This window comes from Pleurodeles waltl, chromosome 2_2, assembly GCF_031143425.1.
Source record: "Pleurodeles waltl isolate 20211129_DDA chromosome 2_2, aPleWal1.hap1.20221129, whole genome shotgun sequence".
In the NCBI taxonomy this organism is placed as follows: domain Eukaryota; kingdom Metazoa; phylum Chordata; class Amphibia; order Caudata; family Salamandridae; genus Pleurodeles; species Pleurodeles waltl.
This window is the reverse complement of record NC_090439.1, coordinates 802,650,184-802,674,061: the sequence shown is the minus strand read 5'-3', so window position 1 is coordinate 802,674,061 and position 23,878 is coordinate 802,650,184. Positions and strand designations below refer to the sequence as shown.

Here is a 23,878-nt window from a genome sequence, read left to right as displayed (position 1 = left end):
ATCAGCACTGGGACCATGCTAGGTGCCTTAGACATCACAACTAGTCAGGTGCTTATTCTGTTATCTTTGCTTCAATGAGTGGGTAGGTGCCCTGCATGTTAATCTTTTACATAACAAACTTCAGAATAAGTGTTGCAGGTGAGTAATTTCCTATGAAGGTGGACAAGTTACAGATTAAAATGCTTTGCAACAAACAGTATCATAAAAAAAAGTGGAATTTACAGAGCGGTTGCCAAATTAAAGAGGGTCCCATAAGGCTCACTGGCCAATTTTTGTATCTCTGTGATGTTAAGAGTTACAGAAATAGCTTCAAAAGGTGAGAACAATACAACGTAGCCAGCCATCTTACAGCTTTGGGGCAGTGGAACATTATGCAAAAAGGCAAGGTGAAGTGTGTTTTTCAACCTGGAAGCACTAGCCTGTCCGTTAAAGTAAAAGCGATGCCTGATACATTTGACAAACCACTGTGGGACTTTTTCACAATAAACTGCCGGTCCAAGGGCTATGCACAATAGTCTCACATTTCAAACGCCTATAGTTCATGGCTATATTCAAGAGTTTGGTGTGTGCAACCAGTTTTGTAAATAGCTGCACACGGGAACACAAAACTGACATGGAAATCAGAAATAACTCAGGGAAGACACAATGTAGGTGGTCTAAGCAGCAAGTATCCTTGCACATTGTAAAACAAATCTGTCTACACACAGTTGCAGTTCACCGACTAGGTATATCAAAGGCTGTGCTTACAAAATACCCACTCTGCATAGTAGAAACTCTAGAATACTCTCATGCATGGGTTTAAAATCCAAAGGACAGGATTATATGTACAACTAAGGACCTGAAGCAATGAATTCAAGTGGAGAATCTAGTTGGTCAGCACATCACATCAGAAATAGTAGTAGCTTTGTGACATCAGAAATAGTAGTAGCTTTGGGAAATTGCATTAGGTTTGTGGTCCAATGACTAAGAAGCAATAATGGTCGCCATTTGTGGGACACTCATTTTCAGTGTCACTTTGATTCAGTTGCAGATGGGGAAAGCAGACGTCAGAATAAAAAAAACACTCCTTAATACCTTCTTTTACTGAGAAACGGGGCACAAAGTGGTAGTATTTTTAGTTCTCTCCTGTAGCAGATAGAACCGTATTTGGGAGTACTCCATTGTTTAAAAATAGTAAATTAATACTAACTTAAATCCCATGTGTGGAACTATTCTAGATTGTGGCTAAAGTATTCTGAAATTGGATGTTGTTCTTGGAACGTTATCTGCCCGGAGCGGCAACGGAGTGTGCGAGTACACGATCAGAGCTTTTATGCTTTACAAAGTCTTTGCAAGGACCTGCTGCTCTCCGAAAAACAATTTTCTGCTGCAGATTGCCCAATTTCTGCATTGCAGTTTCAGCCTTCATTTTATGCAGGACTGATTAGCTAAGAATACAGCAGTGTGAAACCAGTTATAAATGTGGATAGCATGATCTTGAGTCCAAATACTTTAGATTATCTTCGTTTGAGACGGTCGGTCTTTCTTACATCTTTGTAAATAAATACAGCCATCTTTCCCTTTAACCACAAGCCATTGCGATTACACTGGCATTTGCAGATCAGTACAGTGTTTTAAACACATCCAATTGCTGCCTTTTTCTCCATCAGTGCAGACATCTATAACTTTGGTTGAGCCAGCTAGTTCATGCCTAGGTGATTAGAGGCATATTATCTTTGGTCTTGATGTAATTACTTTTTACCAAGTTGCTGAATGATGCCAGCAACAGTACACGTGATTGTGGCTATAGATTCCACTGGAGGTGCGTGTACTGAGCCAGTGAATGAAAACATTTTTGTGTGGTGACTATAATGAGATGAGAATCGTGTTCCTCTAAGTAAAACTGGTCCTCAGGACCAATGTCATCTGCAAAACGTCTATAGTGGCAACTGTAAACCATGGAACCCTTGATGTTCAATAGAGAAAAAAAAAATCAATGGTTACCTCAGTAGAAAGACAAAATAAGACGTTTCAAAGTAATAATTTGGTCTTTACAGCATTTATGTGCCAGTCCAAGACGAAGGCAATAGTCCGGATAAAATTGAGAGAAGCTTCCAAGGATAGCTCATTTTAGTGGGGGTTGTTTCACTTTTTTTTTCCCTTCTAAAAGGGGTCTGCCTCCACTATGTGAAATCAGAATTTAAAGTGACCAGGTGCGAATACCTGTGGAGGACAACACCTGCACGGGCCAGGAATCAGTTGAGGGCAGTATCTTGGGCAAAGAAGAAAACTATTGCCTTTTCTTCCTTTGTTCAGCTATACTAGAACAGCTTGAACCTTGCTGTCAACTTCATAGTTTTGGCCTGGAATTACTGACCTGCTTAACAGCCATTTAGCTCCGGGTCTGATGACAAATAATGGACATGGTTGCCGTTACTAGTTAACATCCTGTAAGCAAAAGTACATGGTTTGATTCACTTGAACCTGAAACCAATTAATAAAAACGTTATATGGAATGGTTATAGGGAACATTTCCACGTTGGAATCATCAAAAGGAGTTGAAGTTTCTCTGTGTCACTACAAAATCCAAATACAGAGATTTATTTACAGAGTTAATGCAACAGCAAACACATCAGAGATGTAGCACCGAACCAGAACTGTACAATGTCATCAGGGTCTGATTGCAGACACCCCATTTTTACTGATGCAAACATGTTATTTTGGTAACTTCAAACAATTTTGGATCTAAGAACCCAATAGCAGGAGCCTGAGAATCCCTAACAGCTCAGTGGTGTAAAACTGCAGTAACTCACTGCTGTCTGTGTAGACTGTTTCTCTACAATAAAACAATCTCATAATGAATCAATAAACACGCAGGCTTGATTTCGAAAAGAATGTAGTGGCCTCTAAAAGCAGACATTCCAATATGTAAGCTGCAAGCACGCTGCTCAATGTTTTACTGGGACGTTGGGGTATCCTTGGAAAAAAGTTGAGTATCTATTTACTGTTGAAAAGGGCAACATGACACTCGCAAATAAGTGAAGGCATATGAAGCAGATGACTGCAATACAAAATGTCAGATCATATCTTTCTACAAAAGCCAGTAGCATGTTCTTCATGTCACTTAAGGTGGCCACCCCAATCAGCGTCATACCGAAGCCCATAGAAACATTCTGCATCTCTTTCTTGTTTTGCATAATATAGCCAGAATATTTAGAAGAAATATGTTAAACATCTGAGATATAGTGAAAGGCACGCATTGCCTTATTTGAATATTTCATGGCTATCCATACCGTGTTCAGAGGAAAGTAAATAATTATGTCAAGTGTCTCATTTGTTAAACCTCTTCTCGTTTTGCCAGCTAGTTTTCGTTTTGAGAACATTTACTGAGGGTATTGGTACCTCCAGGGGGAGACAGTTAACGGGGATAAAGACTGGAGCCAAAGGGGACAATAAGAAATGCCTGTTTTCTCCCGTTGATTATTAATTCTCCCGCCTAACACCCCTCAGAAATTTCAGGTGCTTTCATCGGCTAGCTCAAATGCCGGAGGCTGTTGAGTCGGAACACCCAACTTTTTGTCCTGTACATTTATTTACATAATTAAGCAATTGCAGGTGTCCAGAAGTAAGAAAAAAATGTCATGTTACCTTTACACACCGTTCACAATAAACCCTCTGAAAAATTAACACTAACCACAAGAAGCGTAAATCAGAAAAATATACATTGTCCATCCTCGGAATTCCAGCTTTATCTGAAACATCTGATAGTCAATATAGGCAAGTAGTAACGTGACATGGCCGGCCTCGAACATTAAAATGCGCTACCATACTCCTCCACCCCCTATTAGTCCTACATTCGTGGGGGAGTAGAGGAGGGAGTGGCAAAACATACTTTTTTTGATTGACAATGCATTTTTCATCATTAGATGAGAATTAACTAGGCTATTTTCAGATGGGTCCTTTGATGTCATTCTGCATACATCTGAAATGAGGAAGACGGCAATACTCTGACCAACTGCCTCTTTTGGTGCATGTGTCTGAAGATGTCTGGAAAGTATGTCAGTCATCCAGCCTTCTGAAGCTGTGAAAACTCCTTTTGCTACGTCATTTGGTTGTCAGGAAAATGCAAAAGCGGGGTTAATGTGTTATACATGGAGTACTTTAAATAGTTCAGTAGAGAGCATTATACTTAGAGGTAGATAGGAGTCTACGTAGTGGATATAGTATTTAATAATTTAGAATCTGCACGTCGAAAAGATCACATATTCCTTCGTTGTCATCTAAGTTGAAGCTGTAGTCATCTCCAGGTGTGGGCGATAGCCGTAAGAGAGGAAACACTAAGGGAAGAAAAACAAAACGTCACAGTAAGCCTTCACAAACACTGCTTAGTTTGCAAACAAAGGTATCTTTTTCTCTTTCTTAGCCCTTTAACGTTTATGATCTTTAGCTTCCTCACTTATTTTCCCATGCGTGCACTATAACTAGGGCATGAAGTGAAGACTGCCAGCAGCACTGGCACCTTTAATACAACACAACATTTCTGCTAACCCATAACTACCAGCACAGTCACGGAATGTTAATTGCTAAGCAGGCTTTTGCGAAAATCTGTGCAAAACTTTACACGCACCAGTGATGGTGCCTATTATTTTCAGTATGGCATCACACTTCATATATAAGAAAGATTGCTGTAGTAACTAATCCATCAGGACATCCGGGACATTTTCTGACTACTTCTCCAAGTGGAATATCAACCAATCTCTCATTTGAAACTGACTTGATGAAACCGTACAGAACATGAACCTAATACTAAGTGGCAGTGGAGGTGAGTGAACGAGAAGGCAAGAGCTATGTCAGTACAGGAAAAGCCCAAACAGAAGACCTCCAACTACACACTGACACATTGCAGTCTGAGGTAAAATGCCCCATGATCGCCCTAGCACTCGAGGAGAGAGACCTGAAGCACAGCAGAACAGCAACATTGTGTCTGTGTCCCTACCCTGCAACTGCTGGACGGTACTAGTGCCCTAGGAAGTTGACACGTATCCATGGAACTAGTCCAGTGATGAAGGACAGAACACTTTCTGACAAAGGGTGGCGTCTCCTGCTTTCTAACAGTGAAAAGGGCTATCGTTTCTGTCACACTCTCTCAAGAGATGCCCTATCAAAACTATGATAAAAGCAAACTGAAGCTAGGAGTGGAAATTCAGCAGATGAAACATGACAAACAGAATCCAAGCAAAAAAAAAAAACTGCAAACAGTTCAAAGCACTGAATTGTCCAAGCAAACAATTTGCAAAAAAGGACCGAAAAATATATTCGTATAAAGCAGACCACGCTGGCCCAATCCATAGCAGAATTTCAGGATATTCACATACAATTAAATTACAAAAATGACTCATTTACTAAGTTAATGGTTATCCAAAAAATCTGACGTGTATCTTGCCCTTCCAGGTCTATGTTAGACACATCTACCATTAAGTAAACAGCTTTCGATGGTGGCTGAATGGCCATCAAACTAGCGCAAGAAATGATGATGTTTTCCAAAAAAGTAAATCCCTTTAATTTAAAAGAAACTACCCCAGCCAATAGTAAAATTGGCCATTTAGACTGGTGAACTATTTCAGATCTCTGTCAAAGACCGGGAACAAAGCAGTAAATGCTCACATCCTCTTGGCTAAAACCAATCTTTCCATAGCACCCTTGAAGGCCTGTACCTCCAGATTCCTTCCCGACTCCCTACACTAGTGCAAGGAGTCAGCTCGTCTATTAACCCATGAAATGTGAATAACGGGATTGCATACCCGAGACCAGGTAGAGCAGGGAAAAATTGTCCTGATGCAATCTCAGGAGTACAGGATTATTAAACACAAGGAACACCATGCACGCTCAAAGGCACAAGACAGGTAGTAGGTGGTCCTGCATGACTGAGTTAACAAAGGGGTCTTTGATAGTAAAGTGGAATTCACATTGCTCTGGTGCAACACAGAACCCATCTTTCCCACCTTGCAAATCAGTTACGTTTTGAAGCATGTTCCAAAGTCCCAGCAAACAGATTACCAATAATGGTCAGGACTCAAATGCAGGAAGATCAGTATAGATTAATTCTGGGCCATATCACACTCAAGAACCTTAAAATGATCAATTGTAATGGATGCAATATCAAAGACAGAAGTGGAGGGTGCCCTAGTGCCAACTGATATCACATTTGATACACTCTATTGAGCATAGATGCTCAAGGTCTTCCTAAGAATTGGCGCCGGGCTCAGTTATCTAGTTTGGCAAGACTACAATATGAAGAGCCCAAGACATGAGTCAAACCTTGAAGTCTGATCTAGGACATATTGAAAGTAGAGAGCGGTACCAGACAGGGCTGTCTCTTCGCATTTTTCACCCTTGTGGGTCGAACTATGTCGATTAAGTTGAGAAAAGTAATGCAAACATGGGATACCAGGGTGGGTGACAACACACACTGTGGACGGACATCAATGATACACTACTACGTTTGAACCAATCTGAGATCTTAGTCCACCTACTTCTACAACAATTAGATAGTTCTGCAGGCGCCTTCAGCCTATAGGGTCAAATAAATAAAATCGTTTTGAACCCTCTGACAAGCCTTGTGAATAAAAACCCTTGAATGAGCAACCAGTGACAAACAATGGAAACTAGATATATGTTGTTATTTAGGGATCCAAGTGACACTCAGCAGAGCAACAATATGTCCATAATATGAGGGAATATGGCATGATCTCGCAGCTTAAGTCCAGTTCTTGAATAACACAGTCACTCTCCATGATAGGGACTCTAGAGATTGCAAAAGGAAAATGAATCGTACCTAAAAGGCATCTGTTTGTGGTATATAGTGCTGTAGATTAACATGCTGTGCATACTCCTGCCATCTAGTGTTGGGTTCAGAGTGTTGCAAGTTGATTTTCTTCAAAGAAGCGTTTTGATTCACACGATCGAGTAACTCCTCCTTTTCGGTGATACTGTGCATGGGCATTGATTGTTTTCATGCAGGCAGGTCAGGAAAGGAGTGTAGAGGAAGTCTACAGAAAGAGATGCTCATGCAAATGTAACTACATATGTATAAATATATACAAATATAAAGTAACTGGAAGAGCCACAAGCGTCTGGGGAGGAGGGAGGGTTCATGTAAATCTACAGCACTACGTGCCACAAACAGATGCCTACTGGGTAAGTAACATTTTCAGTTTGATGCCATGTGTGGCTGTAGATACACATGTTCAGCATAGACTGTAAAGCAGTCCCTCCATAAAAACAGTGGCTAGTCTGTGGGAGTTGCAGTTGACTGGAAAAGTGTTCTTAGCACAGTTTGACCTACATTGGCTTGCTGGCGTGCTAGTACATCCGCACAGTAATGCTTTGTACATGTAGCTGCCTTACAGATGTCAGCTATAGTGATGTTTCCAAGGAAAGCCATAGCTGCTGCCTTTTTCCTAGTAGAATGTGCTCTAGGAGTAACAGGCTCTTTGCTTTAGTATAGCAAGTCTGCATACACTTTATTATCCATCTAGCTATGCCATTTTTGGATGCTAGACTGCCTTTGTGAGGTAGTGAAAAAGCTACAAAGAGCTGTTTAGTTTTCCCAAAGTCTGGTTCTGTCACTTAATTGCTCATTTAACATCTGGAGTGTGGAGAGCTCTTTCTGCAACAGTCGAGCTGCAGAAAGAAGACTGATAGCTCAATGGATTGGTTGATATGGAATTGAGAAACCACTTAAGGAAGGAACTTCAGGTTTGTGTGAAGGACCACCTTGTCTCTAGGAATTTAGAAGAAAGGTTCTTCTAAGGTTAGTGCCTGGAGCTCACTAACACGTCTGAGTAATCTGATGGCGACTAGGAACGCCACTTTCCAAAAAAGGTACTGAAGAGGACATGAATGAAGTGGCTCAAAAGGAGGACCCATGAGCCTGGTAAGTACAATATTGAAATTCCAGGATGGTGTAGGAGGCACTCTGGTTGGAACAACCCTTTTAAGGCCTTCCGTGACAGCTTTAAGGACTTGCATTCTGAACAAGGACTTATGTTGTCTGTTCTGTAGATTTGCAGCTATAGCTGCGAGAAGTAAACAAATGAAAGTGTAAGCTAAATTTGCTCTCTGTAAATGGAGCAAATAAACGAGGTCTTGAACTGTAGCTTAAATGGGATTAATAAATCGGGGTTAGCAGTAGCATACAAAATGTTTCCATTTTGCAGCATACCGTGCTCTGTTTGTAGGTCTATGAACTTCCCTGAGACTGTCCATACATTCTGCAGGCAATCCTAAGTAACCAAACTCTATGTTTCCAGGAGCCATATCACAAGGTTGAGGGACTTGGGGTCTGGATGTCTGATCTGTGCTTGATTTTGAATTAGAAGGTCCAGCCTGTTGAAAAGTTTCTTGTGGGGAACTATTACAAGGTCCAGAAGTGTGGTAAACCATGGGTGACGCGCCCAACTGGGAGCTACAAGGATCATGGTGATAGAGTGTTAGAAATGGGGTCTTTGGTTGGCAGTCAGGTTACCCCCTGTCCAAGCAAGGACCCTCACTTTAGTCAAGGTAAGTCACACACAGTTCAAATTATCCTGTGCCCACCCTCTGGTAACTTGGCACTGAGCAGTCAGGCTTAACTTAGAAGGCAATGTATTAAGTATTAGTGCAATAAATCATGCAATAACACAGTATAACACCACAAAAATACACCACACAGTGTTTAGAAAAAGAAATAATATTTATATGACAAGATGCAGGTCAAACTATTAAGATGCAATAAGTATATTTTGAAATAAGACTGTAAGAATGATATAAAGTGTCTTTAGTTTCTTAAAAGCAACAAAAGTCTCTTGCAAGCACAAAGTACCTGGTTTGCGTTAAAAATCTCCGCAAGGAACTGCAGAGGAGGAGATGTGTGAAAAACGGGGAGGTGTGCGGTGCACGCAGGTGATGCGTCATCAAGTTTTCACACAGGGCAGGCTTTGCGTCGATTTCTGGCGCATAGACTGGAATCTTCTTCGGGTTGCAGGCTTTTCGAACGCCCGGGGGACGATGCGTTGAAATCCGGCGGTTGCAGGACGAAGTCACAGGGGCTGCTTCGATCCGGCGGCCGTTGCGTGGAAATTTTCCCCGCACGGCAGGCGCTGCGTCGATTCCTCTCAGGAAGTCAAGCTGCGTCATTCCGGTTTGGCCTTGCGTCGATCTAGTGGCCCGTGCGTCGAATTTCCGGTTGTTACGCTGGCACTGCATTGATCTTCTCCTTGCTACGTCGGGCTGCGTCGTTCAGGTTTGGAGTGTGTGATTTTCTCACCGCGATGCAGGCTGTGCATCATTTCTTGCACGCTGTATGTTGATTTTCGCCGCACAGGGAGTTCTTGCAGGAATTAAGGGCCTGATTCTGACCCTGGCGGCCGGTGACTGCCAGGGTCACCGGCCACGGGAGCACCGCCGACAGGCTGGCGGTGCTCCGAAGGGCATTCTGAACCGCCGCGGTCAGAAAGGGTAAACCGGCGGTCACCCGCTGCCCTTCTGAATCCTCCATGGCGGCGGAGCGCGCTCCGCCGCCATGGGGATTCAGACACCCCCTACCGCCATCCTGTTCATGGCGGGAAACCCGCCATGAACAGGATGGCGGTAGGGGGTGCCGCGGGGCCCCTGGGGGCCCCTGCAGTGCCCATGCCAATGGCATGGGCACTGCAGGGGCCCCCGTAAGAGGGCCCCGCAAAGTATTTCAGTGTCTGCTATGCAGACACTGAAATACGCGACGGGTGCCACTGCACCCGTCGCACCTTCCCACTACGCCGGCTCAATTCTGAGCCGGCGTCCTCGTAGGAAGGTTGATTTGCCCTGGGCTGGCGGGAGGCCTTTTGGCGGCCGCCCGCCAGCCCAGTGCAAATCTCAGAATCACCGCAGCGGTCTTTCGACCGCGGTGCGGTGTTCTGACGGGGTTACTTTGGCGGGCGGCGGGGTCCTGAGACTTCAGGGAACAAGAGGCAAGCTCTATCCAAGCCCTTGGAGAGCACTTCTTCAGCACAGCCGGAATGCAGCCAGGCAGCAGGACAACAGCAAGGCAGCAGTCCCACTCAGAAAAGCAGTCAGGTGAGTTCTTCTTGGCAGGTTGCAGGTTCTGGTTCTTCTCCAGGAAGTGTCTGAGTTGGTAGGGGCAGAGACCCTGTTTAAATACCCAAATGTGCCTTTGAAGTGGGGGAGACTTCAAAGAGAGGCTTAGAAGTGCTCAAGGACCCCTTTCAGTTCCATCCTGTCTGCCAGGGTCCCAGTAGGGCGTGTGGCAGTCCTTTGTGTGAAGGCAGGCTACTGTCTTTTGACATGCAAGTGTCAGGCCCACCACCGTCCCAGCCCAGGTAGACCCATTCAAAATGCAGATGTATGCAAGTGTGACTGAACATCCTGTGTTTGAGATTTGTCTGAGTGAATGCAGAAGGGAGCAGCTGCCAACTAAACCTAGCCAGATGTGGATTGTAAGGCACCAAAGGATTTAAGTGCAGAGAAATGCTCACTTACTAAAAGTGGCATTTCTAAAATAGTAATATTAAATGCAACTTCACCAGTCAGCAGGATTTTGTATTCCCAATCTGGCCATACTAAATATGACATTGTTACTTCTTTCAGATCAGAAGCTACCACTCAAACAGTATATGAGGGTAGCCCTAATGTTAGCCTATGAAAGGAGCAGGCCTCACACCAGTGTAAAATGAATTTAGGAGCTTTACAGTACCAGGACATGTAAACTACACAAATACATGACCTGCTTTTGGTCTACACAGCACCATGCCCTATGGGTTAGCTAGGGCCTACTTTAGGGATGACTCATATGTAGAAAAAGGAGAGTTTTAGGCCAGTACTTTTAAATGCCAAGTCGAATTGGCAGTGAAACTGCACACACAGGCCTAGCAATAGCAGGCCTGAGACATGGTTAAGAGGCTACTTAAGTGGGTGGCACAATCAGTGCTGCAGGCCCACTGGTAGCATTTATTCTACAGGTCCCTGGGCACATATAGCGCACTTTACTAGGGACTTATAAGTAAATTAAATAATCCAATTGGGTAGGATCCAATGTCATCATGTTTAAAGGGAGAGAGCATATGCACTTTAGCACTGGTAAGCAGTGGTAAAGTGTGCAGAGCCCTAAAACCTGCAAAAACAGTGTCCACAAAGTGGAGGGAGGCAGGCACAAAGTTAGGGGTGACCACCCTAAGGCTGTCAGGTCTAACATAGAGGTTTGCCTGATCCTCCGAACCAGAAACAAATGAGAGGGAGAGGTGGAAAAGTGTAAGCAAATATCCCTGACCAGTTTGTCCATACAAAACTGCCATTGTATAGAGGGTGTGAGTACCTGGAGGCGACGATTCTGCACCTAGAAATGGCAGTCCCGGGCCATCCCGAGGTGGTCTAGTCCTTGTGTGGGGAACAGGCAAAACATGCCGAGATGCTGGGAAACTCCAGTCCTTATGTGGGAGGGACTACATGACCATTGTGCGTGTAGAAGCGGGGGTGAAGGCGGGCGGGTAGGTTACTGGCGTGGCTTATCTGTGCTGAAGATAGGGATAAATCCATTACCCAGATAGGTAGGCCGAAAGCGGAACTGATTACTCTCAAGCTGGCAGTATGAAGTATTTACAGGGTACTACAGGTAGCTATACCGAGCTGCCAAGCCTGCTGAGGTTGGGGACTTCAATACCTTCTTGGACATGGTGGTCCTGCCACAGGTACCAGGGTAGGAACACAAGATCCTTGGGGCCCTGGTAACAGAACCCAAGATAAAAGCAGTGATCAAGCACTGGCCTGGGGCAAGATGCCCAGGATAGATGGTTTCCCCACTAAATGTTATCAGACCTAGGCAATGCAACAGTCTACAACATTGGATGACATGTATGTTAGGGACTTCGATTGCGGGCAGCTGCCAGTTACTACCTGAAAAGCCCTGATTGTATCTATCCTTAAGCCACAAGGTGACACAACTAATGTAACAGTGTACCACACATTTTCTATCTTGAATCTTGATTACAAGCTCTTTAGTAAGGTATCAGCAAACAAACGGCAACCGTAACACTCTAAACTGGCACACAAGGACCAAAATGGCTTCATTACCAAATGATGCACGTCACATAACATCCAACACCTGTACCGCATCCTAGATGAAGCGAATACAGCCTGTTTCCCCAAAGCTTTGGTCCTTTCTGTAGATATATGGAAATTCTTTGACACTCTCCAGTGGGATCTGCATGCGGTCACGACTCGAATGTCGCTGGGTGACGACAGGAACAAAGGGGTTATGCTGCTGCATGAGAATGCCATTGCACCTGTGTGTACAGGCACATGCATCCCTGACCCTATCGAGACTAGATGGGCGACACAGGAGCATTGTCCCCATTCTCCAATGCTATTCACGCTAGCATATGAACCATTAGCTTGTCTGCTGCACTTGATGGGCTGGGGTGAAGGGATCCTAATGCAGGATGGTGGTTCATACTTGTTCACTGTATTCGGAAGACATGATGATCTTTTTGCGGAATGCCCCAATGGGCATCCCATGGAGCATCCAGCTGCTGGATGAATTCGGACAAGTATCTGGCTTTCACACAAACTAGAAAAATACTGTGCCTTCCCCATCTTGGCCAGCTGCACCAAATCCAGTGCAGACCCTGGGAATCCAGTGGGAGCCTAGGTCACTAAAGAACTTGGGGATAAGCCTATACCACAAAGATGCAGACATCCGAGAAGACAACCTCTGGCAGGTACTGCAGGGCCTTAAGGGAACCATGGCCTTTTGGCACATGCTATAGCTGCCCGTTATGGGCTGCATAGTGCTGACTAAAATGGTGATTGTCCCTAGGGCACTTTATTATTTTGTGATCCTCCCAATTTGGATCCCTGGAGTGTGGTTTTGCTCTTTGAATACCCTGACCTGGGAACTGATATGGGATGGGCAGGGAAACAGGGTAGCACTAGGTGTGCTACAACTACCAACGACTAGGGGCAGCCTACGGATCCTAGATTACAAGCTATATTAGCTGGCGGGGCAGTTACAGTGGGTAGCCCACTGGGTGGCGGAATGTAATTTGGCTGAAGTGGGTGAATATGGCGACCAACACAGAGAGGGTGGGCTGCTGGCTACGATCTTGGGAGTTAAGCTATTGTCACTGCATAAACCGAAGTTCCTCAGGCTTGCCCTCAGGTACTGGGAGGGTACTTGGCTGCCGCCAACTATGGCCCTGGATTTAGGCGGGCGTCAAAACTTTGGAGGACTGTTATTGGGAGGGTTAGTTTTGCACCTTCGAGGACCTAATGGCAGAGGACAATCGACCTGGGGATCAATTTTTAATCTATGGGGCACTAACCAGAGTGGTGGGACAACTTCTGGGCGCTTTGAAACATGAACCCCCAATCCACACCCTGCTTCAACAAAGGTCGACATGTGGTATCTTGGTTCTACGAAGTGTCATTGGACATGGGAGTAGATAATTTGTTGATCTTAAAGAGCAAGTAGGAGGAAATTATCTGTAGACCTTTGATTGGAGCTTTCATACACTCTTACGCCGCAATACAAGATTTAAATTTACACTAACTATCTACATTGCATGTTTATCACACCCCAAGAGACTCAATGTCATGCTCCAAACGGTGGACCTCAGCTGTCCCAGATGCACCTTGACTGATGCAGGTTTCTTCCACAAGGTATGGAGCTGCCCAGTCATAAACCGTTTTTGTTTCCTAGTTGCGCTGGAATTGGATATTGCCTGACACTGGAAGTCCCCACGCACACCCACACAGAAGGTGGCAAATAGAGGTTGTGACCAGGGCAGAGGCAAAGTGTGCAGCGCTGCGCACAGAGGAATGCAGAGGGCTCCATAAAAAGAACCATTACGGACCTGTGGGTGGAAGTGCTCAACAGATTCAGGTACCTAAGAACTTTTCCACCCCTCTATGCTACTGACAGTGGGGAAGGAGGATGGGTAAGGGAGTAGTACTTGGATTGGGGGAGCTGCTGTCCTGCTCGGGGACAGACTAGAGAGCGTATGGTGCGTTCCTGAATGTCTCCTACGCCTTGGGGATCTAGGGGCTCTCCCTTTCCTGTCGATACCAGCAAGGAATCGTACTAGCATATATATATATGGCTTACTGAGCACCTGTCAGTGGGCAAGAATTTTCTTTTAGTTATATGTCCTATTTCGTGGTTTCTCTTTTCAGGCCTTTGCATGTATCAGAGATGTGAAGGGTGCTGGGTTGTCTGATGTAGTATTGTTGGTGGGTGCCCATATTGGTGCTCCAGTTGCTGCTAAATGCATTAGCATGGATGTTGATGGAAAAGGTGTGTGTTCTGCAAAACGCACTGAGCTGGAAAGCCAATGTCTGTGCATGCATGAAGTGCCCACTGACAATTAGTGAAGGGATTATAAATATGGTTTCTTTTTTTCTCAAATTGGCTTGATGTTTATGTTTTTGAAATGCCAATAAAGATATCTTTAAAAAATAGTGTTTCTCCCCCACTGTTTATATATACTCCAATATATCATGTGGCCAATACTGCCTTCAAACAAATAGTCGGGTGTGACCTGGGGTCTCAAGATGGCAGTTGCTCTTGACGGAGTTCCACTAGCCTTCCCACTATAATCTGTCGTAATTTGGGATTCCGGCAGCCTCATAGGCATAGAAGCATGCATGGTATGCCGCTGACCTTCCCTACATCGGTGAATTGGCCCTGTGTCGTTACCAAGACTATTGCGCTGGCTCTGGAGTGCTGGTGGCCATTAGTGGTGCATTCCTTGAGGAAGGCACAGTGCAACAAGACGGCCCAATAAAGAGTGACCTGCAAGGCTGAAGGGCGGTGGAGGGGTTGACTCAGCTGTCTTCTGATGGACCGCAATTGGCTGAGACACAGGGCGAAGCAGCCTGCTGTGGCTGAAAGCATTGAAGAAGGAGTTTGGCAGAGCATTGGGGAGTTGGCGGTGAGGCCACACAGGCCAGATGTAAAGACTTCTTCAAGCTAGGAGACATGACAGGGACGGTGCTGAAATTGTTCACAGATTTACAGGGGAATATGATTTTCCATCGCAGTCGATACTTCCAACTCTGACACACCGTAGCTCCCCATATGAGAACTGAAGGACCTCCCCGGTCACAATCCACTGGAAGCAAAGGTATTGCTAGGAGAGATGAAGTCCCACAAGATCTCACAGATTAACCATTCTCTGTTGGTGAACACTCCAGACCTTTTCAACAGACTGTGGGAGGGAGACCTGGACTATCTTGACAACAATGACTTGAGGGAGGCTGTCTCACGGGGGGACTGCAATTGTATGACATGCCATAGCATCTGCAAAGTGCCTAACTTTACTGAGTCAGGCTCTGGAAGTTGGGGGGGTTGTACCTTCACCACTATGTTTGCTGTGCTCAACTGAGACAGGGGACCTTCCCAACACAGTGTTGGGCAGTGAGAGGTTAACCTCCTTTTGGGATTGTTTGCTCTTTGCTTGGGTCATGTGCTGGGTTGGAGGCTGCTCGTAAATCCCAAGAGGACTCTCCTACATGTCACGGCAGACACTGACAGCAATAGATACTAATTGGCATTTTTGTGGTTGGGGCTTACAGTGGCCAAGAAAGACACTGCAAAGGCATGGAGGGATCCCAAGACTCCATCACTAGTGGGCTGGAAGAGGGGGGTTGGATTGTTGCATTACCCTGGAGAAGCTTGTGTATAATGCAAGGTGGTGCCGAAGAAAATCTGGTAACATATGAGAGCACTGGTGCTAAAATAACAGTATTCTCCTTGAACCAAGTGCTGGACACCCATGACAGATGGATGGAATGTCAGACATGCGGAGAGGGGGCCACTGTATGGGCTGGAGGGCCTGTGTTGGCCATTAGTGGAGCTAAGGCCTGCTTCATGCAGCTAGATGCACACCCTTCATTGGTGAATAACTCACTGCTAATGAAAATGTACCTACCTGGTCTCAATGATATTGGCCAGTGGGGGTGTGGCACAATGGTGTGTGGAAGGAGTGAACGGGGGAAAAACGCTGAACAGGGGACCAGTGGAAGAGGAGATATTATGGATTTGCTTGATGAGGAACCTACCTGTAAGACAGTCCTCAGGCTGTACTTCAGGTGGTATAGGCATGGGAAACAGTATCCATTTTGCAGATCACTACAGATCTGCTGGCTACAACCATTTTGCAAATAAGCTTAGCCACATTGACGACTAGATGGAAAGAGGATGTGGAACACAGAGATCTGTATCCTAGGGACAGACTCATTTCCTTTAAGGAAGTACAGGAGGAGACTAGGGTTGGACCTGGACTATTTATCCATCTACCAGATTGACTAGAAAGGTGAGGTATGTCTGGACGGACTTTCACACCATGCCAGTGGCGTCCACAACAATAAAGGTGCTCATAGAAACTGGAGAGGATCATAGGCTGGTCTTTTTTTTCCTTTTTTGTGTTTGAATGGTTTTAATAAGAATATAGGGTGATACATAATATATAGAAATACACTTTCAAAGCGTTTTCTTTTTACAAAAGGTGTTTCCGTAATAGGTATACAAACTTATACAATCTGACAGGTATTCCTGACTTGATAATTGAAAGATTGTGAGCACACTCTTAAGAAGGAACGGGTACAGGGGGAAAGAAAGACAGTGTGAAGAGTTGATCTTGTAGTAAGGGAGAGATAGGGATGTCTTGTGGAGTGAGAGAGGTAGGGGAAGAAGGAGGGTTGGGGGGAGGGCTGCTAGGTGGAGAGACGGATAGATGAATAAGGGAGGCCATGGGCCCCAAAGCTAGACTAGCAAGACCTGAGTGTGGGTTGTTCCATAGTTCTCCATCTGAAGTGAGTTGCCGTATGAAAATAGTCAATATGGCACATGGGCCTAATTTGTTGTGATATGGAGTAAGGTGGAGGTAGGAGTTCCAACCTCTGTGGGAAGATAACGCCGAAAGAGGAATGAACAAAAAAGAGAACCGAAAGGTCGTCCATAGGGGCATATTCATTGTAATGAGGTCATTTAAAGAATGGATTCTTCTTATGTATGTTGATTTCTCAGACATAAATTGCGTAAGAGGGCAAGGGAAGGTGTCAGGTTGTTTAGTCCAGGGTCTAGAGCGTTTGTCAAGGTGGGGGGATCTACGAGGTGAGAAAGGGAAAGAGAGGAAAAAAGAAGATAACTGGGGGGAGAGGGGAAGAGCAGGAGGTGGGGAAGTAAGAAAGTGAAAGATTCTGAGAGGGCAGTTGATTCTCATCGACCGTTGACCATTGACCATCCGCCAGCTGCTTCATGGCTTTGTCAAAAATGGGCGCCAGACGTCCACGAATAGTGCTGCTTGGTCCTGCAAGTTATAAATCACTCGCTCATGGGTGGCTGCTTGGTACATGGCAGTCATCCATTCTGTCGGTGTAGGGGCAATACTGGACCTCCAATGCCGGAGTATGCATATTTTGGCCATGGCAAGTGCCGTGTGAAGTAACCTTTTATGGGCTCGTGATAGGGAGGGGTATGGGCGTGTATCGTGTAAGAGAGTAAGTGATGGCGGGGTCGGATTTGATATCTATATGAAGTCAAACAGGGCGTGGCGTACCGCATCCCATAAGGGCTGTATCGTCGGGTAGTGACATAGGATGTAAAGTAGATCACAATGGGATTCTATGCATCTCCAACATTTCGCATGCAGCATCAAGCCTGCCCTGAGAAGTTTAACGGGGGTCCAGTACCATTCTTGAAGAACTTTGAATAAACAAAATTTCAGGCAGGCTTCACGTACACCCCTGTCAAGGGCTTCTAGTATGTCTGACCACTCTTCATCCGTATAGGTAATCTCAAGTCTGTCCTGCCATTTTAAGCGTAGCCGTTCAAGAAGGGGCTGTGGATAGAGATGATTTGTTAACTCGGCATAGAGACCAGCCATAATGCCTTTGTGTAGGCCCCATTTCTGGAGGTAGGTGACAATGGGTGAAGTTTTAAGCGTCCATGTGGGAGTTCCTACTATTCTACGCATACAGTGTTTAAGCTGTATGTATCGCCATTCTTGGTTACTGTGGATGCCGAACTCTTCCTGGAGAGAGGCGAAGGTTCGAAAGTTATTTCAGTCTACGATATGGGATATATTATGGATACCTGCTTCAAGCCATTGGAGCCATCTGAGAAGATTTCCTCTTATTTTTGTGTTTTTATTCCCTGCCATAGGAGCCTGGGCATGTAGGGAGGGTTGTATTCCTAACAAGCGGTGGGCTCTGCGCCACGCTGTGTTTGTGGCCTTGAGAATGGGGTCAGACAAGGGGGGGTGGCCAGCATATATCCCTCCCATCTCTGTATGCTGTCCTCTTAGGAGTTTCTCTGTGGCTACCCATTGTGGTGGATCAGGTACGTCTGGGAGTGTGTATACTAACTGTGATGGTGAGTATTGTTCTACCGAGGGTAGGCCTAAGCCTCTATAGGATCGTCGTGCCAGGATGGTTGCAGGTTTCAGTCTTGGGCGTAAGGAGCCCCAGACGAAGGTCCTTATGGATGCATCAATCGAGCGGAGTAAAGAGAGGGGTACCTGTAGGGGGACCATGCCTAGTACATATGTAAAGCGTGGACAGGCCTAATAGTGTCCATTTGGCAAAGTCCTGTTTCATTTTTAGATATAAGGGGGCTAGGTTGTCTCTGACTATGTGTTCCAGGCCTCACTTAATAAACATTCCTAGGAATTTAAGACGGGTCGGGGTCCATTTAAATGGGAGACCATGTATTGCTGCTCTCGTCGTTATGCAGGATAATGGTAGTGCTTCGCTTTTGTCCCAGTTTACCCGGTATCCGGATAGGGATGCAAAGTCCTCTATGGTAGAGAGCAGTGCAGGTAGGGAAGTTTCTAGATCGGACAGGGTTAACAAAATGTCGTCTGCATAGAGATAGATTTTGGATGAGCCCCCGGTTATTTGAATACCTTTTATCTGTTGGGAGTTCCGTATGGTAGCTGCCAGGGGTTCCAGGGCCAATAGGAATAGGAGCGGTGACGGGGCAGCCCTGGAGTGTGCCTCTTCCAATAGGGAATGGGTCTGACAAAAAGCCCCCACAATTGACCTGTGCCGTGGGATGGTCATATAATAGACGTACTTTGGAAATAAATTGTTCCCCAAGGCCAAAGTGCTTTATGGTAGTGAATAGATAGGACCATTCGATGCAGTTGAATGCTTTCGCCGCATCTAGGGATAGGGCTAGGGCTTCTTCAGGCAGTTATAGAGCTTCCAGCAGTGTATGGCAGAGAGTGCCCATATGATTTCTGGAGGTGCAGCCCGGTACAAACCCCACTTGGGTATTGTGAATCAGAGATGGTATCACTTTGCGTAGGCGTGCTGCTAAAACACTGGCTAGGAGTTTAACGTCTCCGTTCAGAAGAGAGATAGGATGATAGCTGCCACAGACGAGGGGGTCCCTCCCTGGCTTAGGCAGGACGACAATTGTAGCCTTGTTGGATAAAGCGCCCAGTGAGCCTTCCTGACATGCTTCCGTCAGTGCTTCATGTACTGCAGTGATTGCCTCTTCCCCGGCCCATTTATAAAATTCCGCAGGGAATCCGTCCTCTCCTGGAGATTTCTGGTAGGGGAGGTTTGTTATAACTTGCGTTATCTCTTCCCTGCTTATATCACCGTCTAGGAGGGCCCTGCCTGCCTCTGACAAACGAGGCAGGTTAGCCGCGTTAAGGAATACCTCTGTGTGTATCTGAGCAGTCGTTGTTTCAGGAGTATAAAGATGTCGGTAGTACTTGGCAAATTAATTCACAATATCTTGCGGACGAGTCAGCACCGCTCCTGAGGAAGATGCTATGGCCGAAATGGCAGAAGCAGCCTCTCTTTGTCGGAGCTGGGCCGCTAGGAGAAGTCTTGCTTTTTCTCCTTGTTCGTAATGGCGGTCTCGCAATTTTTGCAGTGCATATTCCGCCTGAGATGTATAGAGTTCATTGTGTGCCATTGCGGCTTGTTCTAAGGAGCAGCGTAACCTAGGGGGCAGTTGGGCAGTGTATTGTTTAATGAGGTTCTGAGTTGTGGTCTCTAAGGTGGTTTGGCAGGCTATTCTGTCCTTGTTGGCCAATGCTGCGTCTCACATCATATTCCCTCTCAGGGTCGCCTTTGCCGCTGCCCATAGAACCCTTTTGGAGGTCACAGTACCTGTATTCTCGGTTATGTACGTAGATACGTGGGCTCTTAATTGCTCCTTCCCTTGGGGGGAGCGGTATCTGCATACAGCGAGGAGCCATGGTTTTCGGCCGGGGGGGGGATAAACCTACCTGGATCAGGATTAGCGTTGGAGAGTGGTCTGAAAGACCACTGTCTAGGATGCAGGTGTCTAGCATGTGAGGGATTACAGTGTGTGATACCAAGAAATAGCCCAGGAACGACTGGGTGCCATGGACGGCAGATAGAAAAGTATATTCCTTATCTTTCGGGTGTTGTATTCTCCAGCAATCAACTAGACCGACGTCCGTAGTTAGGTCTGTCAGGAGTGCCCTGTCGTGATTGTTGCCTACATCAATGGGGCCTGTCCTGTCCAGTATGGCGTCTTGGGCGAGATTCCAGTCTCCCCTGATTATATATCGGGTAGTCCCGATTTCTGTCAGGAGGCGATTTAGTTGTAGGAGGAATGGGCGTTTTGAGCCGGTTGGTGCATAGACTGAGCCCACACCCAAGAAGGTATTCCCTAATTTTAGTTTGGCAAATATATATCCTCCCTCTGCGTACTACACATTAGTATTGCCACTCTGCATTTGCGGGGCGTGCTGCTTCCGGGTTCTTGGTTCACTGGGAAGCAGCTGAAAGCAACCCTCTCCACCCAGTCCCGTTTAAGTTTACTAGATTCCAGAATGTCAAGGTGAGTCTCCTGGATCAGGGCGATATCTGCTTTTTTGGATTGAAGATAGGACAGTATCTTTTTCCGCTTAACATAACTCGTCATACCATGTACGTTCCAGGAGAGGATCCGCAATGGTCGTGTCACTTGAGAGACCCTCCTTGGCATTCTGGACGAGTGTGAAGGATCACCCTTGTTCCGGGGTTAGCGCTGGTGGGGGGAGGGGGGTAGGAGGAACTATCTCGGCTGTTAGAGTGGAGGTTATGATTGTTATGGTGCAGTGGGTTATGGGAGGAGGGGTGCAGCTGGCGGCGGCGGGAAGTGCTCTAGAAAGGGGAAAGAGAGGGAGGCAGAGGAAAGTGAGAAAAAATAGAATAGATAGAGGGAGAGCCAGGGGGAGCTATGGAGGAAAGAGGCGACAAGGGAAGAAAAGAGAAGAAAGGGAAAGATTAGTGAGAAAAAGAGGAAGGGGGGATGAAAAGATCGATGTATATATTAGAATTAAGAAAATAACGTGAAAGAGTACTAGAAGGGGAGATAAGGAAGAGAGGAATGAGGAAGCTGGGGGTCCAACCTCCTTAGTTAGATCTGTAAACGGGGGGTCTGGTTCCTCTCTGAACTCACGTGCCGTCGGGGTTGTCCCTGCCAGGGGGGTAAGGGGGGGCAGCAGGCTGTGAATATGCCAATGACAAGGAGAGGTGTAGGGTTTGTGGTTGTGTATCGAAAGACGGGCCTATTCGTCGGCAGGTGATGATAATTGTAGTGTTTATATAACTAAAGTGTGTACTGTTAGAAGTAGGGGGTAGTTGGTAGTCGTCATGCCTGGATGGTACTATCGTAAGGTGTTACTGATCGTGCGGGAGAATTGGCAAGAAAGGCGAGAAAGGAGGGGGAGAGAGATTGGTGTAGGATGGAACTTAATACGTGTTGCTTAATGCATGATGGTGCAGGGGGCAGGGAGTGTATGGGGGACCATAAGATAATATTGTAAGGTAAGGACAGAGTGGATGAAAAGAAGAGGATATTCAGGCGGGGGAGGATGGGGCGGGGGAGGGAGGGAGCAGACGGGGCAATATAGTTCTGGTACAGGCAAAGGTACATAGAGGTGTGAATATATAGTAAATCCTGAGTATTTCTTTTCAACTGTAACATCACTTTAGCACATACTACAACATTTCTATAACCTATTAATTCTATTAACATAATATACGAATATTAGAAACGAATGATGGAAGTGTGGGGTAAAAATGGTACAAGAGCACATCATCATATGTCATGTCTCTATCAATCTATCATTCCCACTCCGACTCATCCCAAATCCTTTCTACTACTTTCATCTCCTAAATAACTCTGCCTAAGCTCTTCCCTACGCTTTCACATCTAACTCACCAAACCTCACTCTACTACCGTGACCTCCCACACAACCCTACTAAATTCTCCCGCATTTATCTCACCCTGCTACTATGCTCTCCCTAACCCTTCCACATACTCTTCCCTCCTCCATCCCCCTTTACTCATCCCAAGCCTTTGGGTTGAATAAATTAAGGATATACTCCCACTTCTGGAATTCTTTCCTCCTCCACCCCTCCATTACTCCAGTCAATCTAACTAACAAACTCTCATATCCGCAGCTCAAATTAACTCATAATAATACTAAAACTGTACTCATTATTTCCCAATACTAATCCATCACTAATTCTTGTTGGGTTCCAGAGTGGCGTGCTACTCACCGAAAAGCACTTCGACGCCTCGTCAGGGGTAGTAAGCGCTATATAAATACAATTACAATACAATACAATATGTCCTATTGCCTTATCACATCGTTATATTATGAACTGTTGAACTAGGTGTCAAGCTATTTATCATAGAGTAGGTAGTGAGTGCTGCCGAGCCCTAGGCTGCGTGAGGACAATATGTGGTCCACCCCATTACAGGTACCTTGTCGCGTATTATTACATCATAATACTATAAGGAGGAGGGTATTCAGATATTGCCAGCTTACTAGTTTGGCACGTAATACCATCATGATCGTCCTGTCTTCGGTGTGAATCGCGGGTATCGGTGATAATTAGTCTGTGGACGGGTGTGTGCGTTCGAGGTGGGTAATTGACAATTTATATTGTGATACCGTAGTATGGGACACCATATTATTATGCTATATTATGTTATACTGTATTATATTATATTATTTTATGATATTAGTGGGGGTATTGATGTACATCGGGTCGTGTTGTGTGTCCCAGGGTTTAGGTTAATTTGTCTTTGTTTGACCCAATCTCTGCCCCTGGGATAGCTATGGAGGTTAATTAGTTCTGGCGTCGGCAGTAGTCTTATGTGTTGTGTACTGGGGTAGGTTTGGGTTGTATTGTGATACTTGCTGCTATGGGGTATTCTGTAGTACATTGGGAACATGTCGATTTCTATGATAGTTATTTGATACCCCTTGTGCTATGTTGAAAGGCCAAGTCTGGACTCTTCTGTAGCGTAAGGGGAAGCGGTGGATCTAGTCCTTACATTGGTGTGTGTACTCTGTCGTACCCTAAGGACAAATTACAATTTACTGGATAGTTTCACATTATAAGGCATGATATCGGATTATGGAGAACATGAGATTATTAAGCGCCTGGCTTTGACAACAGCACTAACGATCTTAGACAATTATAAGAAAGATACACATATATGATCTGAATAGGTACTCATCCATCCTCTGGGTCGGCAGCTGCTGCTGTATTTCGATTTTCAAGTAATTGTCTCTCTTGTACGCAGTATCGCGTCGCCTTCTCAAGAGGATGCAGTCGTTGGTTTTAAAGGGGAACAGGATTTGTCCCTTTGCGATAGTTGGGTGTGGGTTGCTACTGTGTGTAAGACCTGATCCCTGTCGTCATGTGATCTGGCTAGTCTCTCTATGTCTCTGCCTCTTTGACTGGCTTCAGTGTCACATAGAGCCATATACGTCTTCTCCTTTCCTGAGGGGAAGGTTCCAGTACCTTCATTGTCTCCTGCGATATCGTGCAAACAGTTTGTGCTAGTAGAGCCCATAGATTGAGATTGGATGGAATC

General features: G+C 45.6%; 1 protein-coding gene across 2 annotated transcripts in view; it reads right to left on the bottom strand.

Moving 5' to 3' along the window:
• Positions 1–376: 376 nt before the first annotated feature.
• E2F5 (E2F transcription factor 5) overlaps positions 377–23,878 on the bottom strand; it is a 178,045-nt gene continuing 154,543 nt past the window's right edge. For both annotated transcript variants that reach the window (XM_069220425.1, XM_069220427.1), the window contains exon 9: positions 377–4,316. In XM_069220425.1, the coding sequence (XP_069076526.1) occupies positions 4,207–4,316 (110 nt within the window). In that variant the 3' untranslated portion in view covers positions 377–4,206. The remainder of the gene's footprint in view (positions 4,317–23,878) is intronic.